Source organism: Diadema antillarum, unplaced genomic scaffold (genome assembly GCF_040938485.1).
Source record: "Diadema antillarum isolate AM-2024a unplaced genomic scaffold, OU_Dant_1.0 scf00000132, whole genome shotgun sequence".
Taxonomy (NCBI): Eukaryota; Metazoa; Echinodermata; class Echinoidea; order Diadematoida; family Diadematidae; genus Diadema; species Diadema antillarum.
Window position 1 is genome coordinate 644,287 of NW_027271021.1, and position 20,750 is coordinate 665,036.

At 36.7% G+C, this 20,750-nt stretch overlaps 1 protein-coding gene across 1 annotated transcript in view; it reads right to left on the reverse strand.

Annotated features, from left to right (window-relative positions):
- Nucleotides 1-20,394, reverse strand: part of LOC139720723 (cytochrome P450 4V2-like) — a 29,181-nt gene extending 8,787 nt beyond the window's left edge. The window contains exons 1-7 of the mRNA XM_071632077.1: nt 20,052-20,394; nt 14,182-14,398; nt 13,045-13,163; nt 12,234-12,319; nt 11,706-11,899; nt 10,959-11,028; nt 9,748-9,874 (exon numbers count right to left, since the gene is read on the reverse strand). Of these exons, the coding sequence (XP_071488178.1) occupies nt 9,748-9,874; nt 10,959-11,028; nt 11,706-11,899; nt 12,234-12,319; nt 13,045-13,163; nt 14,182-14,353 (768 nt within the window). The 5' untranslated portion in view covers nt 14,354-14,398; nt 20,052-20,394. The remainder of the gene's footprint in view (nt 1-9,747; nt 9,875-10,958; nt 11,029-11,705; nt 11,900-12,233; nt 12,320-13,044; nt 13,164-14,181; nt 14,399-20,051) is intronic.
- Between the last annotated feature and the right edge of the window lie 356 nt (nt 20,395-20,750).

Consider the following 20,750-nt stretch of genomic DNA (forward strand, 5'->3'; position numbering starts at 1 on the left):
ATAGAATCACCGACTGAATTAATCTGAAGCCACCTGAACAAAACCCTTTGTTTTCTGCAGTTCTGATCAAATCTTTCATGCACACAAGATAAATCTGTTTCATGCACTTGTATACAGTAAATACACTAGTGCAGTTATGTGGATGTTCAGTACTTTGAATCCTAAGCCAGTGCATCACACCTTGCGCACCAGTTTGACAGTTTGCGGACTTGTAGCCACTTGATAATTATGTATGTTCATGGTCCTTACACTTGCAGGTTGAACAGTACTTCTCACTCCTTCTCCCAGGCAACGATGCCAAGCTTTTTTGAGCAGTGGCCAGTTTTTGGTGGAAGGTCTTGTCAAGCTAGCAAGAGGAAAGCCTTCAGAAACCACAGTCAAGCTGTTGAGTTTGCTGGGAGAACACATGCGGAAAACTGATGTGGATTCATGAGACTTGGAGCAATCATCAAATAGTGTACCACCAGACCTGGTAGCAGTCAGGGTATGCACAATACTATAGGTTTTGAAAGCCCCTTTTTTATGTTCTAGATGTCTATCCATCCAATATCGTTTCTTGTGTATCATGCCGCAAGTTGAAAACAATCATCTGTGAATGAAACTTGGTAAGGCTATGTAAATCCAGGGGGCGTTCCACAAAACTTGTCATTGGTGACAACTGTTATAAGTAGCTGAAATCTTTGCATCTGACAATACATTTTATCAAACGTTTCCCTGGAGTCGATGAGGGTCATGAGGTCAATAATCAAGGGTCAGGAGCCCTTCATTATGAAAAAAAAATGCAGGAAATATCTTGTGACTTTGATTTTTCAAAGGCAGATGAATGGATTTCACCAAACTCAATTGTAATATAAAAGTTCACAGTCACAAATCAATATGTAATGTAATTTTGTTATTTTGGAGATGCTGATGAAATAAAGAAGAGTTTTTTTTTTCTTGTTTTTTTAAAGAAGTCACACAACAACCCATGGGTTCATCCTACATGAAGGATCATATGTTTTACTTAATGCTCCCTGATTATGCAGTGCAATTCACTGATAATTTCTGTTGATACCTGGATACTTTGTTAATGAGTCGTAGAATATATTGTATATAACATGCATTTCTTACAACACAGCATAGAATGTAAGTAACCTGCAAATCCTTCTTGTACTCTATCTGCTTCCACCTGTGAACCAGGGCGCAAGGATTGTGCAAGATTGCTGTGGCTTTGGCTATAGACTACCTTATCCGATTTCAAAAGGTAAGTCTACATGACTATAAGGTTTGTTCAAATATGATGCGACAAACCCCCTGACATTTTTAGTGTTCAGATATGGTGCGCCGAACCACGCCACTTTCATTATGTTAATGAATGCACATGACTCAAAAAAAAAATAAGATAAAGATAAACTCATGACATTGTATCTTCACTTACTTTTGAGCTTGATTGCACCATAACTTCTTGCCACTGTGTGGCAAAATATATTCCTCTTGCCTCAGTGTTTTTGTTTTGTTTTGTTGCATTTTGATCTGTTTATTTGTTTGTTTTTTACCATCTCATATCGCATTGATTTATGCACTAAAATGTTGCCGGAGTTTGACTCATCATATCTGAACAAGCCTTTATGAGTCATTTTGGACAGGCAATTAGAACTCACAGTACTTTGGTATTCTGAAAATGAAATTGATTTTTACGAGTTTAATTGATTTTGCATTTTCTACTTTCTATGATCTGTTTTTGTATTAGAAAAGAAATTAGAGGTCAAGGGAAATTTTCTGGGGTTTTTTTGTGTTGTTGGACTATGTAATTTATTAAGATCACTTGCTTTTCAATGTTTCACAGGTTAACTTTTTTTTTTTTGGATGTTGTGAATATTTTTGCGCACTTGCCTTTGTCAGGGTTATGTCCTGATGTCGACGAGAACTTTACTCGTGAATGCTTCAAAGTCGATCCTTGAACTTTAAAGATTGTCTTCCCCATATGTAGGCTAAAATTTTGAAGTTGCTTTTTGATCAGTCACGAATAAGAGAAAAGTGATAAATTTCAAAGCTTCTTTAAGAAAAAATAGGTATAAGTGAGTTTTAATTGTGAAATTATAGTGATCTTTAAGTAAAATGGAATAAGATCCATTTATTATCCTCTGCCAAGAAGTGGTGCCTGAATTGTTATGGTTTTGAGTAGTCCATCCCTCCGTGTGTGTGATAGCTTGAAATCTGTTAAAATAATCATAAATGTGAATAAAATGTGTTAAGCCTATGTATGACTGAGTCTATCAAATTGCATTATGGAATCGAAATAAAGGTCACAGTCAAATTTGTCTAGTTTTTATTTGTAATAGATTCATACAATGTCTGTTTGTTTTTCATTGTTTCCTTACATTTTCAGCCTGATGCTAGTTTTGATCACCACTTGAAGAGGGAAAGCAGAAGAAGATGCAGCTCTTGATGCAGCTTGCTTGCTTGAAGATCAGAAGATGCAGCTTGCTTGACAGAGGACGTCAGAAGGATAACATACATGTGTACCAATATTACTTCATTGTTGACCACTTGGTACTACCCTGCCCTGGTGATATCATTCAGAGTGCCTTCGACACATTGTTCAAAGCACATTAAATATGTGTTTTGTCTACGGTATGCAAAACCTCTCATCAACCTTTGGACATTTGGAATTACCCCGAGTTCGTGAACCGAGATCTAAACTTTCAAATAGATAATGAAGTGATGCATTCTTTAGGAGTTCCCACTGAAACTGCTTTTTTTTTTCACTGTTTGCCATACGAACATGGACTGAGTGATGGACAAACAATAAATTGCGCCCAGGGGGCCTGTGTACGGACATAATTTGATTCGTTCAATGGTTTTAGAAGACACTTGAAGAATCATCATTGTGACAATGAAACTGTGAAGATACTCCAAGTCCAGTTCTATGGAGGAACCGAGATAGAGACTGATGATATACAGTTGATGAAGCAGTACTCTCCATTAGTCGATGACAGTTTTTGATGAGGAGGTGATTACCTTTAGTCCAGGGGACATTGAACAACGACCTTGTAATTTTTACATGTCCTAGTTTACATGTGTCAGTATGGAGTAATGCATTACCATGGTAACATCAAATTTTCATAAAGATTACAAATACAGAATGTGGATCAAGCTACTCAGTTTTAAATCAATTCTGTTGAAATTCGATTGTCCAGAAATCTGTTGCCATGGCAATTGCAGTTTTTAAACAAATCATACAAAATTGTGTGGATCACGCTGCTCTCTTAGTTTCTTTTTTTTTAGCATTTAAATTTGAATTTGATACATATGGTCACTATGATAATATGTTATCGTGCAAGACACTTTTTGTGGGGGGGTCATAAATCCGTTTCCATGGCAACAGCATCTTCATACAAATCATCCACAAGTACGATGTGGATTCAGCTAACTTCCTCAGATTTTGAGCATTTGACTTTAAATTTGGCACATGTGACCACTGTATTATGTACCTGTGCAAATTTTATTTTTCGTCATTGTCAAATAGTATGTTGTCAAGTTAATGGTATTTTGTAATGAGAATCGTATAAACTACAAGTGGATTGAGCTTACTCTCTCAATTTTTAGCAATAACCTTGAGATATGACACCTATATATTGTGACAAGATAAATTCTAGATGTGCAAAACACTTTTCTCGTCAATGTTAAACAATGCGTTGCCATGCTAACTTATTTTTTTTTTAATACAAAGCAATCGAAGATATTGTGATTGACTCATAACTCCCTCATGTTTTAGGCATTTGACTTGAAATTTGGCACGTGACCACTGTAGTGCGCTAATGTGCAAATGTCATCTTTTGTATCGGTCAAAGAAAGTGTTATCATGGCAGTGACATTTTCAAATTAAAAACTTACACAACAGTTGATTATGCAATCTCCCTCAGTTTCTGAGCATCTGGCCTGAAATATTGCACAGAGTGCTAATGTAATGGCAACCATCTTTTAAAATGAAAATCAAACAAAAAATACTGTGAATTGGGTGAGCTCCCTCAGTTTTCTAGCATTTGACTTGAGGTTTCGCTCATGTAACCAGTGTAATCTTAAAATGAGTCTCACACTGATCTCACTGTTGAGTAATCTTGCTATGGTAACAACTTTTGTTACATTGTACTTTTTTTTCAACTAAAGGCATACAAGAATATCATGAATTGAGCTAACTCTCTAAGTTTTAGGTGGGGGTATCAATTACATCCAGTTCGAGTTGAAAATATTGGCCCAAGAAGGCCTTATGTGTGTCATTTGAATATTTAAATGATCCGAATTTCACATGCTTGTATCGTCACTTGCAATAGCATTGATCAAAAGAAAGAGTATAATTTTTTTTTTATGTAACATTTTACAACCAGACTGGATGATCTATGTTGAATATTTGAATTATACAGCTGAGTAGGCAATTCAATTTGAACATTTGAATGATAGAGCCAAGAAGATATAATACTAGTATCAATTTCATTTGAAAATTCAACTTGATAGTGCCAAGAAGGCCAAAGGTATTCAGAGTGAGTATTTAAATTTGATATTTTAGCCTACAATAGCCATAATGTATGTCATTTGCATAGATAATCAAAGAACCAACTGACATGGTCAAAGGTATTCCATTTTGATACTTATATTGTAGAGATGAGGATTTCATTACATGTAATAGAATTATTGTGTTTTGTTGTGACAGACAGAATTTATTAAATATTTTGATCAACCCAGTAGCACGTGACTGTCTTTCACCTACTTACATTACTGTGTTATTTTGTGCGATTGAATGTGGAGAGTGTGAAATGATGTCGAGGTATCGACACTTCAAATTGTTAATAAGTTGGCATCACTTGGAATTTATTTCTCACTCTGAAGCGTTGAATCAACACTTCTGTGGTGTCAAATAAACACCAAATAATGCAAACTTATAACACTTTGAAGTGTTAGAATAACACCATGACAGGTGTTGGGGTATAGATTCTAACAACAAATAGTGTTGAAGTTACACCGTAATTGGTGTTAAAGGGTGTCAAAAGAACACCAAAGTGGTGTCAACTTATCAATAATCTAAGCAACACCAAAGCTGGTGTTGGTATATTTTAACACCACGGGTGTTGAACTTACACCATAACTGGTGTTGGGATGTCAAATGAACACCATTATGGTGTCAACTTCTTAACACTCTCTTAAGTGTTGAAAAAACACCGAGGCTGGTGTTGGTATATTTTTACACCCTTTAACACCCATGGGTGTTGGATATTTTAACACCAGAGACGGTGTTACTTCAACACCAGATGGTGTGGTCCTTTATTGAAGTTCGGCCGGTGTTAGATTCAACACCAGTGGTGTTAAATCTAACACCACTGTTTTTGCAGTGTATTGTCCCATTGACAATCGTTCACCTATTATTGGTAAATGAACCTCCTATGTCGTTGCGGCGTTTAGTTCTTTATTGTTCATTGATTGTTGTTGATTGACCATACCTCTATCACATTCACTATTCAAGTAGGTATTGAACATCACATAAGTACAATTGCATACGTGGAATACTAAAGATAATTACGTTGAATATCAAAGGTAGAATAAAGTGGTGAGAATGGAATAGAAGACTCCCCCCCCCCCCCCCCCCAATTTTGGATGCATAGACAGGAAAGTACAATTAGTGTACTGTCATAGTTTCCAGCCACAAATACATGATTAGTATTGCAGTCTTATAAGACCTACTGATTTCTAAAGTTTGTTTTCAGTTCTTGTTCATTATTTCATAGTATGACCTTGTCAAAACTGTTACACAAAATTATAAGGAATCATATGAAGGAATCGAATTAGCTCTGACAATCCGAAACAATTATTGTTCCTGATCATCCATTGCTAAGCGGTGATGAACGTGAATGCATATATAGATGCAGGTGCGCTTTAGAGAACGTCTTCAGTATTTCTACTGGTGCTGGTAAGTAAGATCGATTAACTGAATATCTTATTCTGCAGTTTTATCTTCCAATAATTATGAACCTAAAAATTTGTATTTCTTTGAGGTTTTCCTTAAATTCATAAATTAGCATAATTTTTCTTGTAGTTTATATTTTGCTAGTAGACTCATGTGGAGCTGCAAATGACAATTAGATGTAAACCTATAAAGATGTATTGTATAATACCTATTATATTTGCCGGAGAGATAATGAACTACAACATCTTACCGCCTTAGGGGTTCCGCTCCGAATTGGATAAGGTTTACTCCCTAGCCTTTGATTAACCAAACAAACAAAAAAAAAAAAAAACTGCCCGCAAGGAAGCGGGAGACTCGTGGAGGGCGGGGACGTCTTTCTACCCGTACAGGACCAGAAGGACCTGCCCACTGCCACTATTGACTTTATCGTTTGATGTATAAGATTCAGTGTATTCATAAGTATCAGAACAGCCTGGTCAATCATGGATTTTATAGACATACATATAGTGTGTTTATATTTGATGTAAGTGACCCAAGAAGTTTTAGAAGTTTTCTCACACTTAGTGTCATTTTTCCAAAGAAAATAGATGTACTAATCGGTTGGAAATTATGATTTTCATTCCATAGTCCAGGGACCAGAGAAAGCGAGAGTCTATATTTCTAGAAAATATATAATATTGATTAATATGTACTTCAGACATGAAATTGTGAAGATCATGTTTTTCACATACACTGTACACACAGAAATCCTATAAAGGAAGTTGAGCATATTTTCCAAAATGCTTACAAAGTTAACTATGCCCAGATGTCCCACATTAGCACACTAAAAATGAGTGAACAAGTAATTGTTGACCCCTAAAACAAACGTTTACACCAGAATCAATCCACAATGGGCGTCCCGCTTTTATAACACTCGTACGCTATTTATTAAATGGCCGCCAAAACAAAGGATTTGATGAACCTATTCAATTTGCTAAAACATAATTATATTGAAAACCTTCACCCAAAAACTATACTTTTACACTTGAATCGTGATTATATATCTTTTGAGTTCGAAGATATACAATATTCATCATCTGTTGTATGGCAGCCATATTTATTAAAATGGCCGCCAAAACGTAGGATGAAACGATTCATATTCACTTACAGTTGAATTTATCAGAATCCTTGACCCAAAAACATATAAGTTGGTATACCAGAGTCATGACCCTTTGTCCATACGTTTTAAGGATATGTTATATCTAGCATGGTGGCCATATTTTTTTCAAAATGGCCGCCAATAAGTAGGTTGCCATGGTTTTATCCTCTCAAAAAATATTTTATTGGAATCCTTGACCCTCAAAACCTATACTTTGGTACAAGAATCACGACAATCGGACTTATAGTTTCCAAAATACACAGCATTGCTATATCACATGGCGGCCATTTTGAAAAATGGCAGCCACGGCCGCCAAAGGGAGAATCAGAGTGGCTTCCATATCAGAAATGACTTGTATTGGCATCATATACATGTGTACCAAATATGGTGCTTTTACCATTAAGTGCATGATTTTTTCTATATCCGCTGGACTATACCGAAAAAGTAAACGTTTACAATGTACGGCAACGTACAGAAAACGCTTACGCGTTGTCGATGTCATTACTCATTACAGCTTACTGTCCTCTATTAGCAGCTACCCAGCTAACATTTGGACGTGTTCTGAACGTTCTTGAAGCGATCCAAGTTCGTTATTTGGACGTTTTGTCAAAACATTTTGAGAACATCATTTTTGTCGAGGGTTTTCGACGTACTTAAACGTTTGAAATGGACGTTATAAAAACTTTTTTTTTAACGTAAAAAAAAAACCCAATGCAAAACCTTTCAGACTTTCTAAGGACCTGCAGAAAACCTTTTGGACATTATAGACGTACATGTATTAAGAAAACCTTTTAAGAATATCCAAAACGTCCTGTGAACGTTCTGCGGACGTCCAGAAAACCTGTGAAAACCGTCTAGAACGTTCAAAAACGTTTCAAGAGCGTCTTAAAAGTCTTATGGCCCTTTCCAGAACGTTTAGGGAACCTTTCATATCCATCTAAAACGTCCAGAAAACCTTTTAAGAACGTCTTATGTTTATTTTGTTTTGGGCATTAAAAAAAGTATGGTTATGAGATTAAAGAGGTACAATCCTGGATATGTGTACCGTAATCCAAATCCTATATAATCCTATCCTAACTTGTTTCTAATGTCCTACCACCTATACCTGCTACATATGAATCTGTATCACATTGTTTTATATACCGGCAAAAATTTTATCATGCATGAAGACATGGTTACTAAAATTAAGCCACATATATCTTATTTAGGCCTATTAACCTATGAAAAATACCTCTCCATAACACAATTTGAAATTGTGAAATACTGAACAATAACATAGACACAATTTTTAAACACAGAAAGTTTGAACCCAGCATAAATACTTCAGATTTCAATGTCTTTTATCTAGTATTCAAATTTTAGATTTTCTTATTTGAGTGTTCATACATATGCATGAATATTCATGATAAAGCAACCAATGACGAAAACGTTGCGGACCAAATGAAAACGTTTTTTAAACGTTCATTAAAGACAAAGTCGTAATAAGACAAAGACGTAATAAAACGTTTTGTGGACGTTTATAAATGACGAAGAGGAACCAGACATAATAAATACGTTTTGTAACGTATGTTGACGTTTTTAGAAACGTTTTCAAAAAAAAAACAACAACTGTGCTTTGCGGTAAATTATAAGTCCCAACTTAGACGTTATATATACGTTTTCAAAACGTTAGGAAACGTTCTGAAAACGTATATGTTTGCTGGGTATGTGGATATCTCGTATAGGCCTAGCTGTTTGAAGCCACAGCTGATGGGGCTGGAACGCATCCATTGACTGTGCGTTGTAAGATGGCTGCGCTGCAGCTTCACTTGTTTGTATAGCGTGATTGGGCCGATGAGATATCCAGATATCTCCTATTGAGATCGGTTACAGTTCTTATTCCAAAGGTTTGTTATTCCGAACGTTCTTTAGTCCACAGGATCGTTCTTCCGAATGTTCGTTATTCCGAAGATTCGTTATTCTGAAGGTTCGTTAATCCGAAAATGTGATGAGGTTTGTTATTCCGAAGGTTCATTAATCCGAAAATGTGATGAGGTTTGTTATTCCGAAGGTTCATTAATCCGAAAATGAAATGAAGGTGCGTTATTCCGAAGGTTCGCTAATTCGGAAATGAAATAAAGCTAATTATTCCGAAGGTTCGTTACGGACCCTTTATCATTTTTGGATAAACGAGCCTTCGGAATAGCAAACCCTATTTCATTTTCGGATAAACGAGCCTTGTGAAAAGCGAACCCTATTTCATTTTCGGATTGACGAACCTTCGGAATAACGAATCTTCGGAATACGCCACAAAATGTTCGGATTTAATAACGAACCCTTTTACATTTTCGGATGAACGAACCTCTTTAGGTATAGGGAATTTGTGTGTTTCGGATTAACAAACCTTCGGAATAACGAACAGCACCCATTGAGATAAGTGCTATATCTCTGTGTCTCATTACGTCATTTTTTTTTTCTGCAATGACCTTGGTCTGTTCATGGGTAGATATTCAACTCCAAACTGTTTAATTTCCAAGTCATTGCTGAAAATGCACGGTCCCTAGATAGTCAACCAATGGTGACACATTGTAGTGTACCGATGTCGTAGAGCCCTTAAGTAATCATAATTATTTCCCAAGATTTCGCAGACGAAAAGATTCATTTTTTCCAGCTGCTGTTCAGATGGTCTTACCGATCTGGTTGTTCCGTGGAGTATTTCCAAGTACTTGTTGTGGCGTGCTCCTGCTTTTGTCAGTCGGAAGATTGGGTCATACCACAACAACGGGGATTTGAATCTCATTAAGGTAATCTCTGTCATTCTTATTTAGCAACACACAAGAGAAAAGAGACAGAAAAGAGAAGAGAGAAGAAAAACATTGTTAGGGGAAGTGGAGATAAAGAATCAGTGAAATAATTTGCATCACTGTATCTTTTTGTTTTGTTAACAGTGGAAGATTTAAGATGAGTACACTGTACTGAAACAAATTTGTCAAGGACTATTGGGGAAAAAAGACAAGACGGTAGTAAAACAAAATAGACAAACAGAATGAAAGTATTACATTTGTAAACACAAGAATTTACAGGTAAAAAAAAACACAATGGAAAACATGGAACGTTTTGTGCGGAAATTGTCAGTGAATTTTCCCTTTAAAAATTGTTATTACTGTCCTTACATCGTCGGTACCTTTTTGTCATCAGTACATGAATTTACATTGTCTACATCATAGGCAGTAATTTTGCGAGAATAGCAACAAATTGAGATGTTGACGTATGTATTGGTGATTCGAAAACTGTTGGACCAATTCTGTTACCGAACATGAAATCATTGGTTGTTTCTCTTTAAACGCTACTTATCTACTCTCTTGTTAGCTTATAATACGCGTTGATTATGATATGAATCGAGCAGCTCACGTAATAATTTGTGGAAACAGTCCAGGAATTAAAGTGTTCCTGCGGTTATTCAATTTCGAAATGTTTTAAACACAGACACACACACACACACACGCATATATATATATATATATATATATATATATATATACATATGTATACATCAGACCGCACAAAGAGACAACACTATATCACTGCATCGTATATTCAGTCAATCTCTTTCAACAATAATCTAATAATAAATTGATTCTTAGGTTCAATTTGATATTATTATGTCAATAACAGTGATAGAATAATATTGCATTTATGATTGTAATCAAATGAGTAGTGGGAATCTGTTTCATCTCCAGAGGAGTGAAGAATGTGATTCCGTTTCAAATAAAAACTATTTAAAGTAAATGGTATGTCCTTAAGGCTCAAAACTCAATCAATACTTAATAACAATATACGCTACATACTCAAGTACTGGAATTTTGATAAATTTAATTCATTTAGATAAGAACAAGTGATTACCCTTGAACGGCACGGACGTATTCGTTGTCACTGTCTCCTTGTGCATTGATATGTTTCCCCATGGCCGTGTCTGCAATCATATGGGCATTAAACATAGATAAATAATATAGATATTCTTGCTAGAGACTTAAAGAGCTCGGAATTTTCAGGTTCCAGATTCGAGCATATCACAAAGTAGCAGCAATGATGTCCGTATACCAAGACCCGTTATCTACATTGCCCATACAGTCCTTTGAAGGAGCTAAACCGTCTTGACATTATTTTCCAAGTGCCAAAATATGTTAACGCAGGTTTGTTTTGCCCGATTTAACGTAATAACGTCGTGTAACGTAATATTGTGCAATCCATAGAGTATTGACCTGTATTTGTTAATCATTTATCAATCATATTTGTTACTGAAAATAATAATGTATAACTGTGTTATATGCCCTTTACGAGGATATCATATATATATATATATATATATATATACAAACCTACCCCGATGTGTGTTCATGTAAGTGTATACAAACAGATTAATATTGATACAATTATAGTTATGTACAATAGATTTGTGGAAATGTAGTAAAAAAGACGTATGGGCTTCACGGCTCATGTTTCCAAAACGAATTAACTCCTATTTCATTTGGACAGAACACCCTTTCAGATCGTGTTACTTTGCAGTAATTCTCCACAAAGTTGCACTTTGTAAAATTTGCAGATGTGATGAAATTCGATTGACTACTTTCTTCTGCTGTCAGAGCTTACCACAAATAACGTCGAGGGCACAGTAAGTTACGAGCGGGAAGATGTTGACAGGGTCACTTTTGTCTGCAAACGCGTCCAGCTTCTCGGCCAAGATGTTGCTCTGCTCGTTGTAAACATCCATGAAGTTTTGGAGGATGGAAAAGTGAAAAGCTGGTGTCAACATCTTACGGCGATGGAACCACTTCTTTCCGGAGCTGAGTGATGTCATTTTTATCATGAAAAACAAAAACAAGAACAGACAAACAAAGAAGCAAACGCGAAATATATAAATATCTGCTACACGTCCACTTCGGAAACATAAATCAAACTTGCTGTTTTTACCTAAAAAATCCTTGTGTCATTTTTTTAATGACATGTCGTAGAACTAAACTAGAGTTAATGTTAGATCACTGGACCGTGTTTTATATCAGACTAAGAGACAAATACTTAGAAGGCAGTGACAATCATCTCTTCTTAAATGAATTGTAAGTTTAATTTTGGTATTTTTTTTTCATGTTTCATAAGTAATCTTGTTGTCTATCGTCGTACCTGAGAAGTAATCCGAGACCGAGCCATGGTTTGACGAAATCGTAGCCGAATCCCTTGTCCATGTGACGGCTGTTGTTCAAGATTGCCTTTTTTGGAAATGAGAATCGTTAAAGATTACTTGTATTCATCAGGCCTATTAAACCATTGGTGGCAACTTAGATGAATTTGATGCACGCAACAATTTCCTGATTTGCCAGTCATTTCCACGCATGCATTTTAACTTTCTTATTGGCGCTTGTCCAAGACTTTTTTTGGGGAAAAAGACAAGACGGTAGTAAAAAAAAAAAAAAGACAAATAGAATGAAAGCTTGCGTATTTTACATCAGAGAAATCCATGTGCATTTTACATGGTAAACATCTTTATGTGCAGGAAATAGGGAATACCTCATGCCCAACTATTCTCGTTTCGAGTATTGGTCGACATCGAAAGAACATATATGCACTATAGCGAGACTGAATATACACATGTATAATGCTTATATCACACAGGATGAATATGATTGTACTATTAAAAGAGAAGCGCTTAAGCTGGAAGGTCATTATACAATACTGTATGTTAATTCACTGAAATCTTGATGGGAATCCTATTGTATTAAAACGGCAAATAGACATCCGGTCATGAGTTGTGGGCACGGTGTAACGAGCCTGTTTTTCACAAGATGTTCACAAAATACTCATATTCTCTTTTCTGGATACGACAATTTTTGGCATTATGGTCACTGATCGTAAAGTCTTCTACCATCATAGGCAACCTGTCTCTCTAATGTATAGCTTTGGTTGTGAGAGGGAAACATGAAACCTTTAAACTTACTTCCATGTGTTTTCCTGCGTATATGTTTAGAGATGGCTTGAGGCCGAGCCAATATCTGACGATTCCTCCCGTCTTCTGGCGATATTCATTGAACACTGTGTCATTATGCACGAAGAACTCTTTGGGAGGAAAAGGAAAGTCTGCGTGATGCATATACTGAATTAACAAATCCCTTCAACGATAGTTTCATATTAGGTACTTTTCAGGGTGAAATGGCACCAAGTTAACAAAAGAATGAAACAAAAATATTTAACGTAGATATAGTGAATGCAGAATGATTGTCATAATAGAAAACACCAGTGAGGTTTGTATATCATTGAACGGTCCTGTGAAAAGCTATGAGTTTCTGTTCAGCCATTGCCTGATGAGAAGACTGCAGAATGTCTTGACGTCAGACATGGACACCGACGTTTAGAAATAAGACAGGAAATTCAACATATTTTCATTTTAGGCATAATTGAATTGCACTTGACTTATTTCTTTCAGAAAGTAGAGAGCAAAAGGAAAAGTATACCCTCAACGTATGCGCCATTAAAAAAATCATTGGAATGTGTACCTTTCAGAATAAATGACATTTTTGTGAAATTCCGTTCATTTTTTTTTTAAACTAGTAACCGTTTTCCATACATGGCGCCACAAACTGTGTAATCCTCTAATCCAGCGATGGCTGCATCAAACTTTAAAAATGCATTACATTTTGACGGATTTTTTGATATTCGTCAAATTTTCACTGTAGTGTTAAAATATTGCTGCGTTCACTCAATCCATATTTGTATGAACTTGGGCTTCATTTCACTTTTATTAAAGAAAACATTGGGCTAGAGTGACAAAACCCCCTTTAAGAAAAACACTGGGCTGTAGTGACATAGTTGCACTGATGATCGCGATAATATCTATCCGAAATATGCTGACAAGAATGAAACGATAATTTTGCTAAAATATTGTAAGGCGTTTTTTCCCAACAAGGTCTCAAGCATTTTAATATTGCAATCAATAAAATATGTTTTAGTTTATGAGGTTTTTTTCAATATTTTTTTTTCAAAAACACGGATATAATTCTGATCGACCCGTGTGATATATCTCAAGGGAGGGTTAAAATACACGAATTCTAATCTGATCCTGTCTAGTCACACAAACCTCTTGAATCTGTGCTGAATTGGTGAGTGTTGCCGACTATTGGAAGTGCTGGAGGTCCTTGAAATTTGCTGATCAGTAAGTAGATACGAATGAACCTGGCCATATAGTAGACTATAATTGACGTGACAACGAAGATAGCAGCCAAAATCCCTATGCCTAGTCCAGCTGCCATGGTTGCCAGTTTCGAAATGCCTGCGTGTCTCTCAATAGGTTTGCTCTGGAATTAAGAGACAAAAATACAGAAAATTGCAGAATTTGGTATATACGAGGAGACAGCTGCAATGAAAGTCTATAATAACATTATTGTTAAGATAGCTATGCTATGATGATAATAATTCATGTTTTTGTGGTAATAACTTTAAATTGTTTGTGTGTTTTTTCTGGATAAGTTATCTTTTACACTATCAATCTTTTTCAAAAAAGAATATGCCTAATTCCCGCGTGCTCGCAAGAAAATGAATTTTTGAACATGCTGATATAAATCTATATTAGTTGAATGAAATATTTCTATAAAGCTATTCTCAAAAGACTTCCAAGTATGAACACAAAATCAAGTATAAAAGACTAAGATCTATGACAACATTGTATCGTTTTTTCTTCTCAACAATCACCTAAAATAAAATACGTGTCACATAATCATCAAATACTCGTACGATACTACCAAATATTTCACTTTTTATTGCATTGTACCTCATGTATTGCATGTCCTATTTTGCAGGGAATCGAGTTGAGCACATGTGCATATGAAGGGCCTATATGGCCCATGAAAACGGAAATAAAATGAAGCAGAATACGAATGTTTTATGATAGGAAACACATGTTTTTGTTTATGTAAGAGGAAGAACTACAACATTCTGTTTCAGGCTTCGAATGTGATGTTGTAATACGACCATTCGTGGTTGCCATCGATTTGTGGTTGACATCGTCTTTGTATTGACCAATGTCATTTTTTATTGGGGGGGGGGGGGGGGGGGTAAGAAGCTTTAAATGTACAAGGGAATGTTGTGACTGTTGTCGATGGACGTGTTTCAATGACTGTGATTAAAACGACTTCCATTAGCGCCGTCAAGGCACTGAATGTCAATATTGATACAAACGTCATGGGAATGATACTGTGAACTGTGCCATTGCCCTGATATCAATGTTGTGTAAACTTCGTGAAGAATCAGTATTTACTTTGACCTTTATTGGCATACATCCAGAGATGGAAGCCTGTAATCTAAACAAAATAGTTGAAACTACAATGCGAGACGTCCAATCTGAATCGAACTTCTGTGGTGTCCCAGACATGAGATAAATATCAAATATTTACTTATTTGATATTAAAACATGTTCTGGATATTCTAAAGCAATGTCAGAGAAATTTGCCATTGAAATTAATAAAGTGACGTGATACGCACATATTTATCATCCTTATCATTTTTGGAGAGGTGTTATTGTAGGAGTCGGTGGGGTGCAAAGGTGGTACTGCTGTCTCATTTCATATATGTGAACCTGTCCTTTACGACATATTTCTTTCTATATACCTCACCTGATGAATCCGCAATTCTGATCGGCTGAAATCAGGGGCATAAATTCAACCATGCCCCAAAACAGCCACTTTTTAAAAATTGTTACGTCGGCCTAATGTGTCCCACAGTGTGTTCACACTGTGTTTATATATTCAACTATATGTGAAAACACTCGAATTTGAAAGCGTGAAGATGATTTCACACTGTAGCGTGATATCTCAATGAGAGTTCATAATCGATTATGGTAATGTTGCAAAAAATGAAAAATCATAGTACAAATTGTACTACGCACGAGCTACTCAGGCCCTATACTTTGCTGAGAAAATAAAACACGCTCTTGTTTGTCTTTCACACGGTAGGCATCTCTTTAGACTTCTCAAATGCTTTTGACACAATTAACCACGCAATGCTTCTTGTCAATTAAACTATCCTTTTACGGAATACTTGGGAATATAGTAGGTTACGAGTTACATGTCAAACAAATCACAATTTGTGCACGTCAACGGCTGTTACTCTCGAATGAAAACAATCTAATGTGGTGTTCTACAAGGAAGCCTACTCATCTCAATGCTGTTCATGATTCACAGGAATGATTTTCACTGGTTCTCAGACAAACTCTCATTACCCACGCCGATGAAAATCGGCAGGGGGTTATGTAAAGGGTTCCGTATGTTTGTTTGTTTGTTTGTTTGTTTGTTTGTTTGTTTTTTTGTTTGTTTGTTTGTTTGTTTGTTTGTTTGTTTGTTTGTATGTTTGTTTGTTTGTTTGTTTGTTTGTTTGTTTGTGTACAAGATAACAAGAGAACGGGTAAACGGATTTGCACGAAATGTTCAGGGAATGTTTGGATAATGACAGGAAAGAATCGATTAGATTTTGGTGATAATCGGTTGACCCTTGCAAATTCTGTGTGACCTTGAAGTTTTGACCCCATGGTATAGTGACCATTCCGAAAATTTCCCGTTTCTCACTTTGCGATTTTCCGCTACCATACGAACACATAAACTCCCCAACGATCCGACTTCGCTGCTCAAATGTTCGTAAGAATTCCGAAATTTACGTTTAGGCCTATTTGAGGGACTATGTCCTTCTAGATTTATGAAAGTTCGTTCTCCGTCATCACAAACTGGCCCGTATTTTGATGATTTGTCAAATTAACATTGATTGTTTTTTTCGTTGGAGGAGCATTTTGCTCGGTCGCAGTCACACTGCACGATATGCGTGCTCAATGTCAATGCGTGTGCAAGGCCGCTGAAAATGCATCGCGCTCTACACTGTTGGTGCAAAATTTCACCGGGGACGTTGCGGCGCTCGTTGGTGGCCGAATACTGGTGCAGTAGACATTTGCATTCAACCCTTGCATTGAATAATTCCCGTAGACACTAATCATAGGGGTAATTGCCTAGGGGGTACGTAAATTTTGTTTTTCTTTTTTGCTTTTGTGGATACCATCAAAGATCGTACACTCATACGACCTTTGATATTTGATGATTTTTCAAATTAACATTGATTGTTTTTTTCGTTGGAGGAGCATTTTGCTCGGTCGCAGTCACACTGCACGATATGCGTGCTCAATGTCAATGCGTGTGCAAGGCCGCTGAAAATGCATCGCGCTCTACACTGTTGGTGCAAAATTGCACCGGGGACGTTGCGGCGCTCGTTGGTGGCCGAATACTGGTGCAGTAGACATTTGCATTCAACCCTTGCATTGAATAATTCCCGTAGACACTAATCATAGGGGTAATTGCCTAGGGGGTACGTAAATTTTGTTTTTCTTTTTTGCTTTTGTGGATACCATCAAAGATCGTACACTCATACGACCTTTGATATTTGATGATTTTTCAAATTAACATTGATTGTTTTTTTCGTTGGAGGAGCATTTTGCTCGGTCGCAGTCACACTGCACGATATGCGTGCTCAATGTCAATGCGTGTGCAAGGCCGCTGAAAATGCATCGCGCTCTACACTGTTGGTGCAAAATTGCACCGGGGACGTTGCGGCGCTCGTTGGTGGCCGAATACTGGTGCAGTAGACATTTGCATTCAACCCTTGCATTGAATAATTCCCGTAGACACTAATCATAGGGGTAATTGCCTAGTGGGTACGTAAATTTTGTTTTTCTTTTTTGCTTTTGTGGATACCATCAAAGATCGTACACTCATACGACCTTTGATATCATCACACTCTCGGCTTGCTATAATCAAAATATCCCGCAAGAAAACGGCGTATTTCTCGATTTTTAGCGCTTTTTCCGCGACCCGTCGCGTAGACAATACTCTTAAAACTGGACTTAATTCGCGCGCGCTTGGAAAAGTTCCGATTCTGCACTTTTGACGGTGGAATTTGGGATTTTCGATGGATTTTTGGAGGAGACTTAGAGACTTTCCTGTACGTGAATGAGTGTTAATACCGTATGTGTAATGATGTGATTTGCGTGTGATGTGACTGTAGAACCAAAGATCGTACACTTCAGTGTACGATCTTTGGTAGAACTCACTGGCTGGTGATAAAGCACACTGGCAATTAAGTGGCCGAATTCTGGTAGATGACCGAATGCACATTATGTTTACCCCGACTTTGTACTTAGGCGTGGGTCTGCCGCCTTTGACGGCCCCTCTCTAGTTTATGTTATTTTCAGATGATTCTAACTTTTTTATTCTCATCCTGACCCCAATATCTTGATAAAAACTAGGAATTTCAAATTAAAAAGAAGATACACAGGCATATTGGATAAGACTTCCGACTCCTGCTCGGAGAACCCGAGTTCGAATCCCGCCCAGTGCTTACGTCCTTGGACAGGATGTTTTTACCCACTATGTCCCTCTCGACCCAGGTGTGTAAATAGGTACCTGGCAACGCTTGGGTAATAATAATAGCAGGGAACAAATTGTATATCGTTGCTGGGGTGACAAACCTTGTACCGCAAATTCTGGAGAAAAATTCTTCTTTTTTTATATACATGTAGTTGTCAGTTAATAAGAAAGTGATGTCCTCTCCCAATCGTAGCTGTGTTACCCCCAAAATGAAGCTATCACCGGATGCCAAAAGAAAGGCGGTGCTATTGCTTAGTCTCCTATGTTTTTACCTCTCCTGAACATAGGACATTTTGTAGATACTATAATATACAGCGTACGAGGGATTGTCGCCCAGCAGCGATATAGCGGATTGTATACTTTATGAGACTTATTGAATAAGAGACTTGTAAAGTATTTCCGTCCAAAATGATAAAACAATACTACTGTAATGTATGCCTTGTATTTTGTTTCAGTTTTTGTTGGATGGAAATAAATGTGAATTGAAATGAATGTCATACATTAAAACCTTTATAGATATCAGGTCTGCGGAAGGACCCTAAAGTCCTTCTCTTAACTGCCACAGCTGAGTCAGTAGCTTACTTCTACATGGGTCTGAAACCTGGACTATGACCAATGACTAAACGACTAAGATGATAGGTACCTGTTTTACACTACAATGTTTGGGATGACTTTTTATGAGGATCACCAACTAAGAACTTCAAAGAAAAAAAAAAGCTCCAAAGAAGCAAAGATAGTTGCTGGGCATGTCGAACAACACCCTGAGCTTGCATTGCACTCACCACTAATTGGAAGAGCTAGGTGCGGACGGCCTCGCCCAAAATAAGCATACACTTAAACTGGACTGCATCACACACTGACATAGCGAATATGGGGGACAGAGAGCGCTCTCTGGAGGGACATTATCCATGGATCTCGGGAGATACTACCCGTCTTCACAAAGTCAAGTAATTCAAGTAATTTTATACAAACTTACTCGAAATGATATCATTTTAATGCAGTTAAAACACATGAAAAGATTCGTTGAAAAGAGAATACTTTACACAAGATTATGTAAGAATTAAGATGGATATTTTGGAATCTTACATTAATAAATTAATAAATTAACTTAACATTAGTACAATTTGAAATCATGGAATGTAGGGACAAAGTTTGACAGTCACGAACTGCCACTTTCTGGTATTACCTACAATTTATTCATCATCAGATTCAGTCGTTTCATATATTGAGAGTTAAATGTGTCGCTTTCCGAATGTTCAAAGCACAATTTGCAGCGTGTTTTTATTTTTTATTTTTACCGAATGACATTCTTTTTCTAAATCACGGAGATCATACAACAATGAGAAAATCTGAAAAGATATGTCTGAACTATTTCATTTGAAAAAAAGAAAATCTGTACAGTCATTTAATGTTATCAGGCACACGAATGTACCAGGTTTTAAATGGGTGTGTATTAGCTGCGTGGACTCGTAATATATTGTAAGGTCGGTCATTGTCATTCCTCTATACGACAAATGAATAACTGTACAAAAATGGATTTAACACTTACCGATGAACAGCTTGTCCCACAACTCACAAGACCAAAATTCTGTTATGTGTCGTGCATGGTTCCACCAATGGCCCTCCTCTCGTCATACAGTCCCTACTTGAAATCAATTTGTCACTACTGTTTACCCACTGGTATTCTTTCGACAAGTCGCCAATATACAATTGCTTTCACTGGATGCCACTGATATCTATTTGTCTCTCTGATCGGACTAGAGAATGAAAATATACATAAATAAGAAATGAAGTCAGCTATTGTCAGATGAACACGAGCAAAAAAAAAATGAAAGGGAGAAACTGGTGCTTTATTCTTAGAATCCTGCTGGCTGCCTATCGACGCGGAGAGTATCACCTTAGATGGACATTGTACCTCTGAGAAAAAAAAATCTCCAACGTATTTATCATGTGCATGTACAAATTATGATTGTGTGATTTTTCAAAGTTGTCTAAAGTCTGCCAATGACTAAGCAATTTTCCAGTATCGATATTGGCCGGGGTTCAAATACGCCATGAGTCTAGGTTTCATTTTACCCAGAGTCCTGCGTTTCACAGGTATTTGCTTGGGTCTTCTTTATGGAAGGAGAATCAGTGTTTTGGTTCTGAAAACATTTGGAAAAATGGGAAATAAGGAGGTAGAAATAAAATATCATCTTTTCAAATAACTGCATTTATTACGAAGGACAATTAACGTTACACATAACTA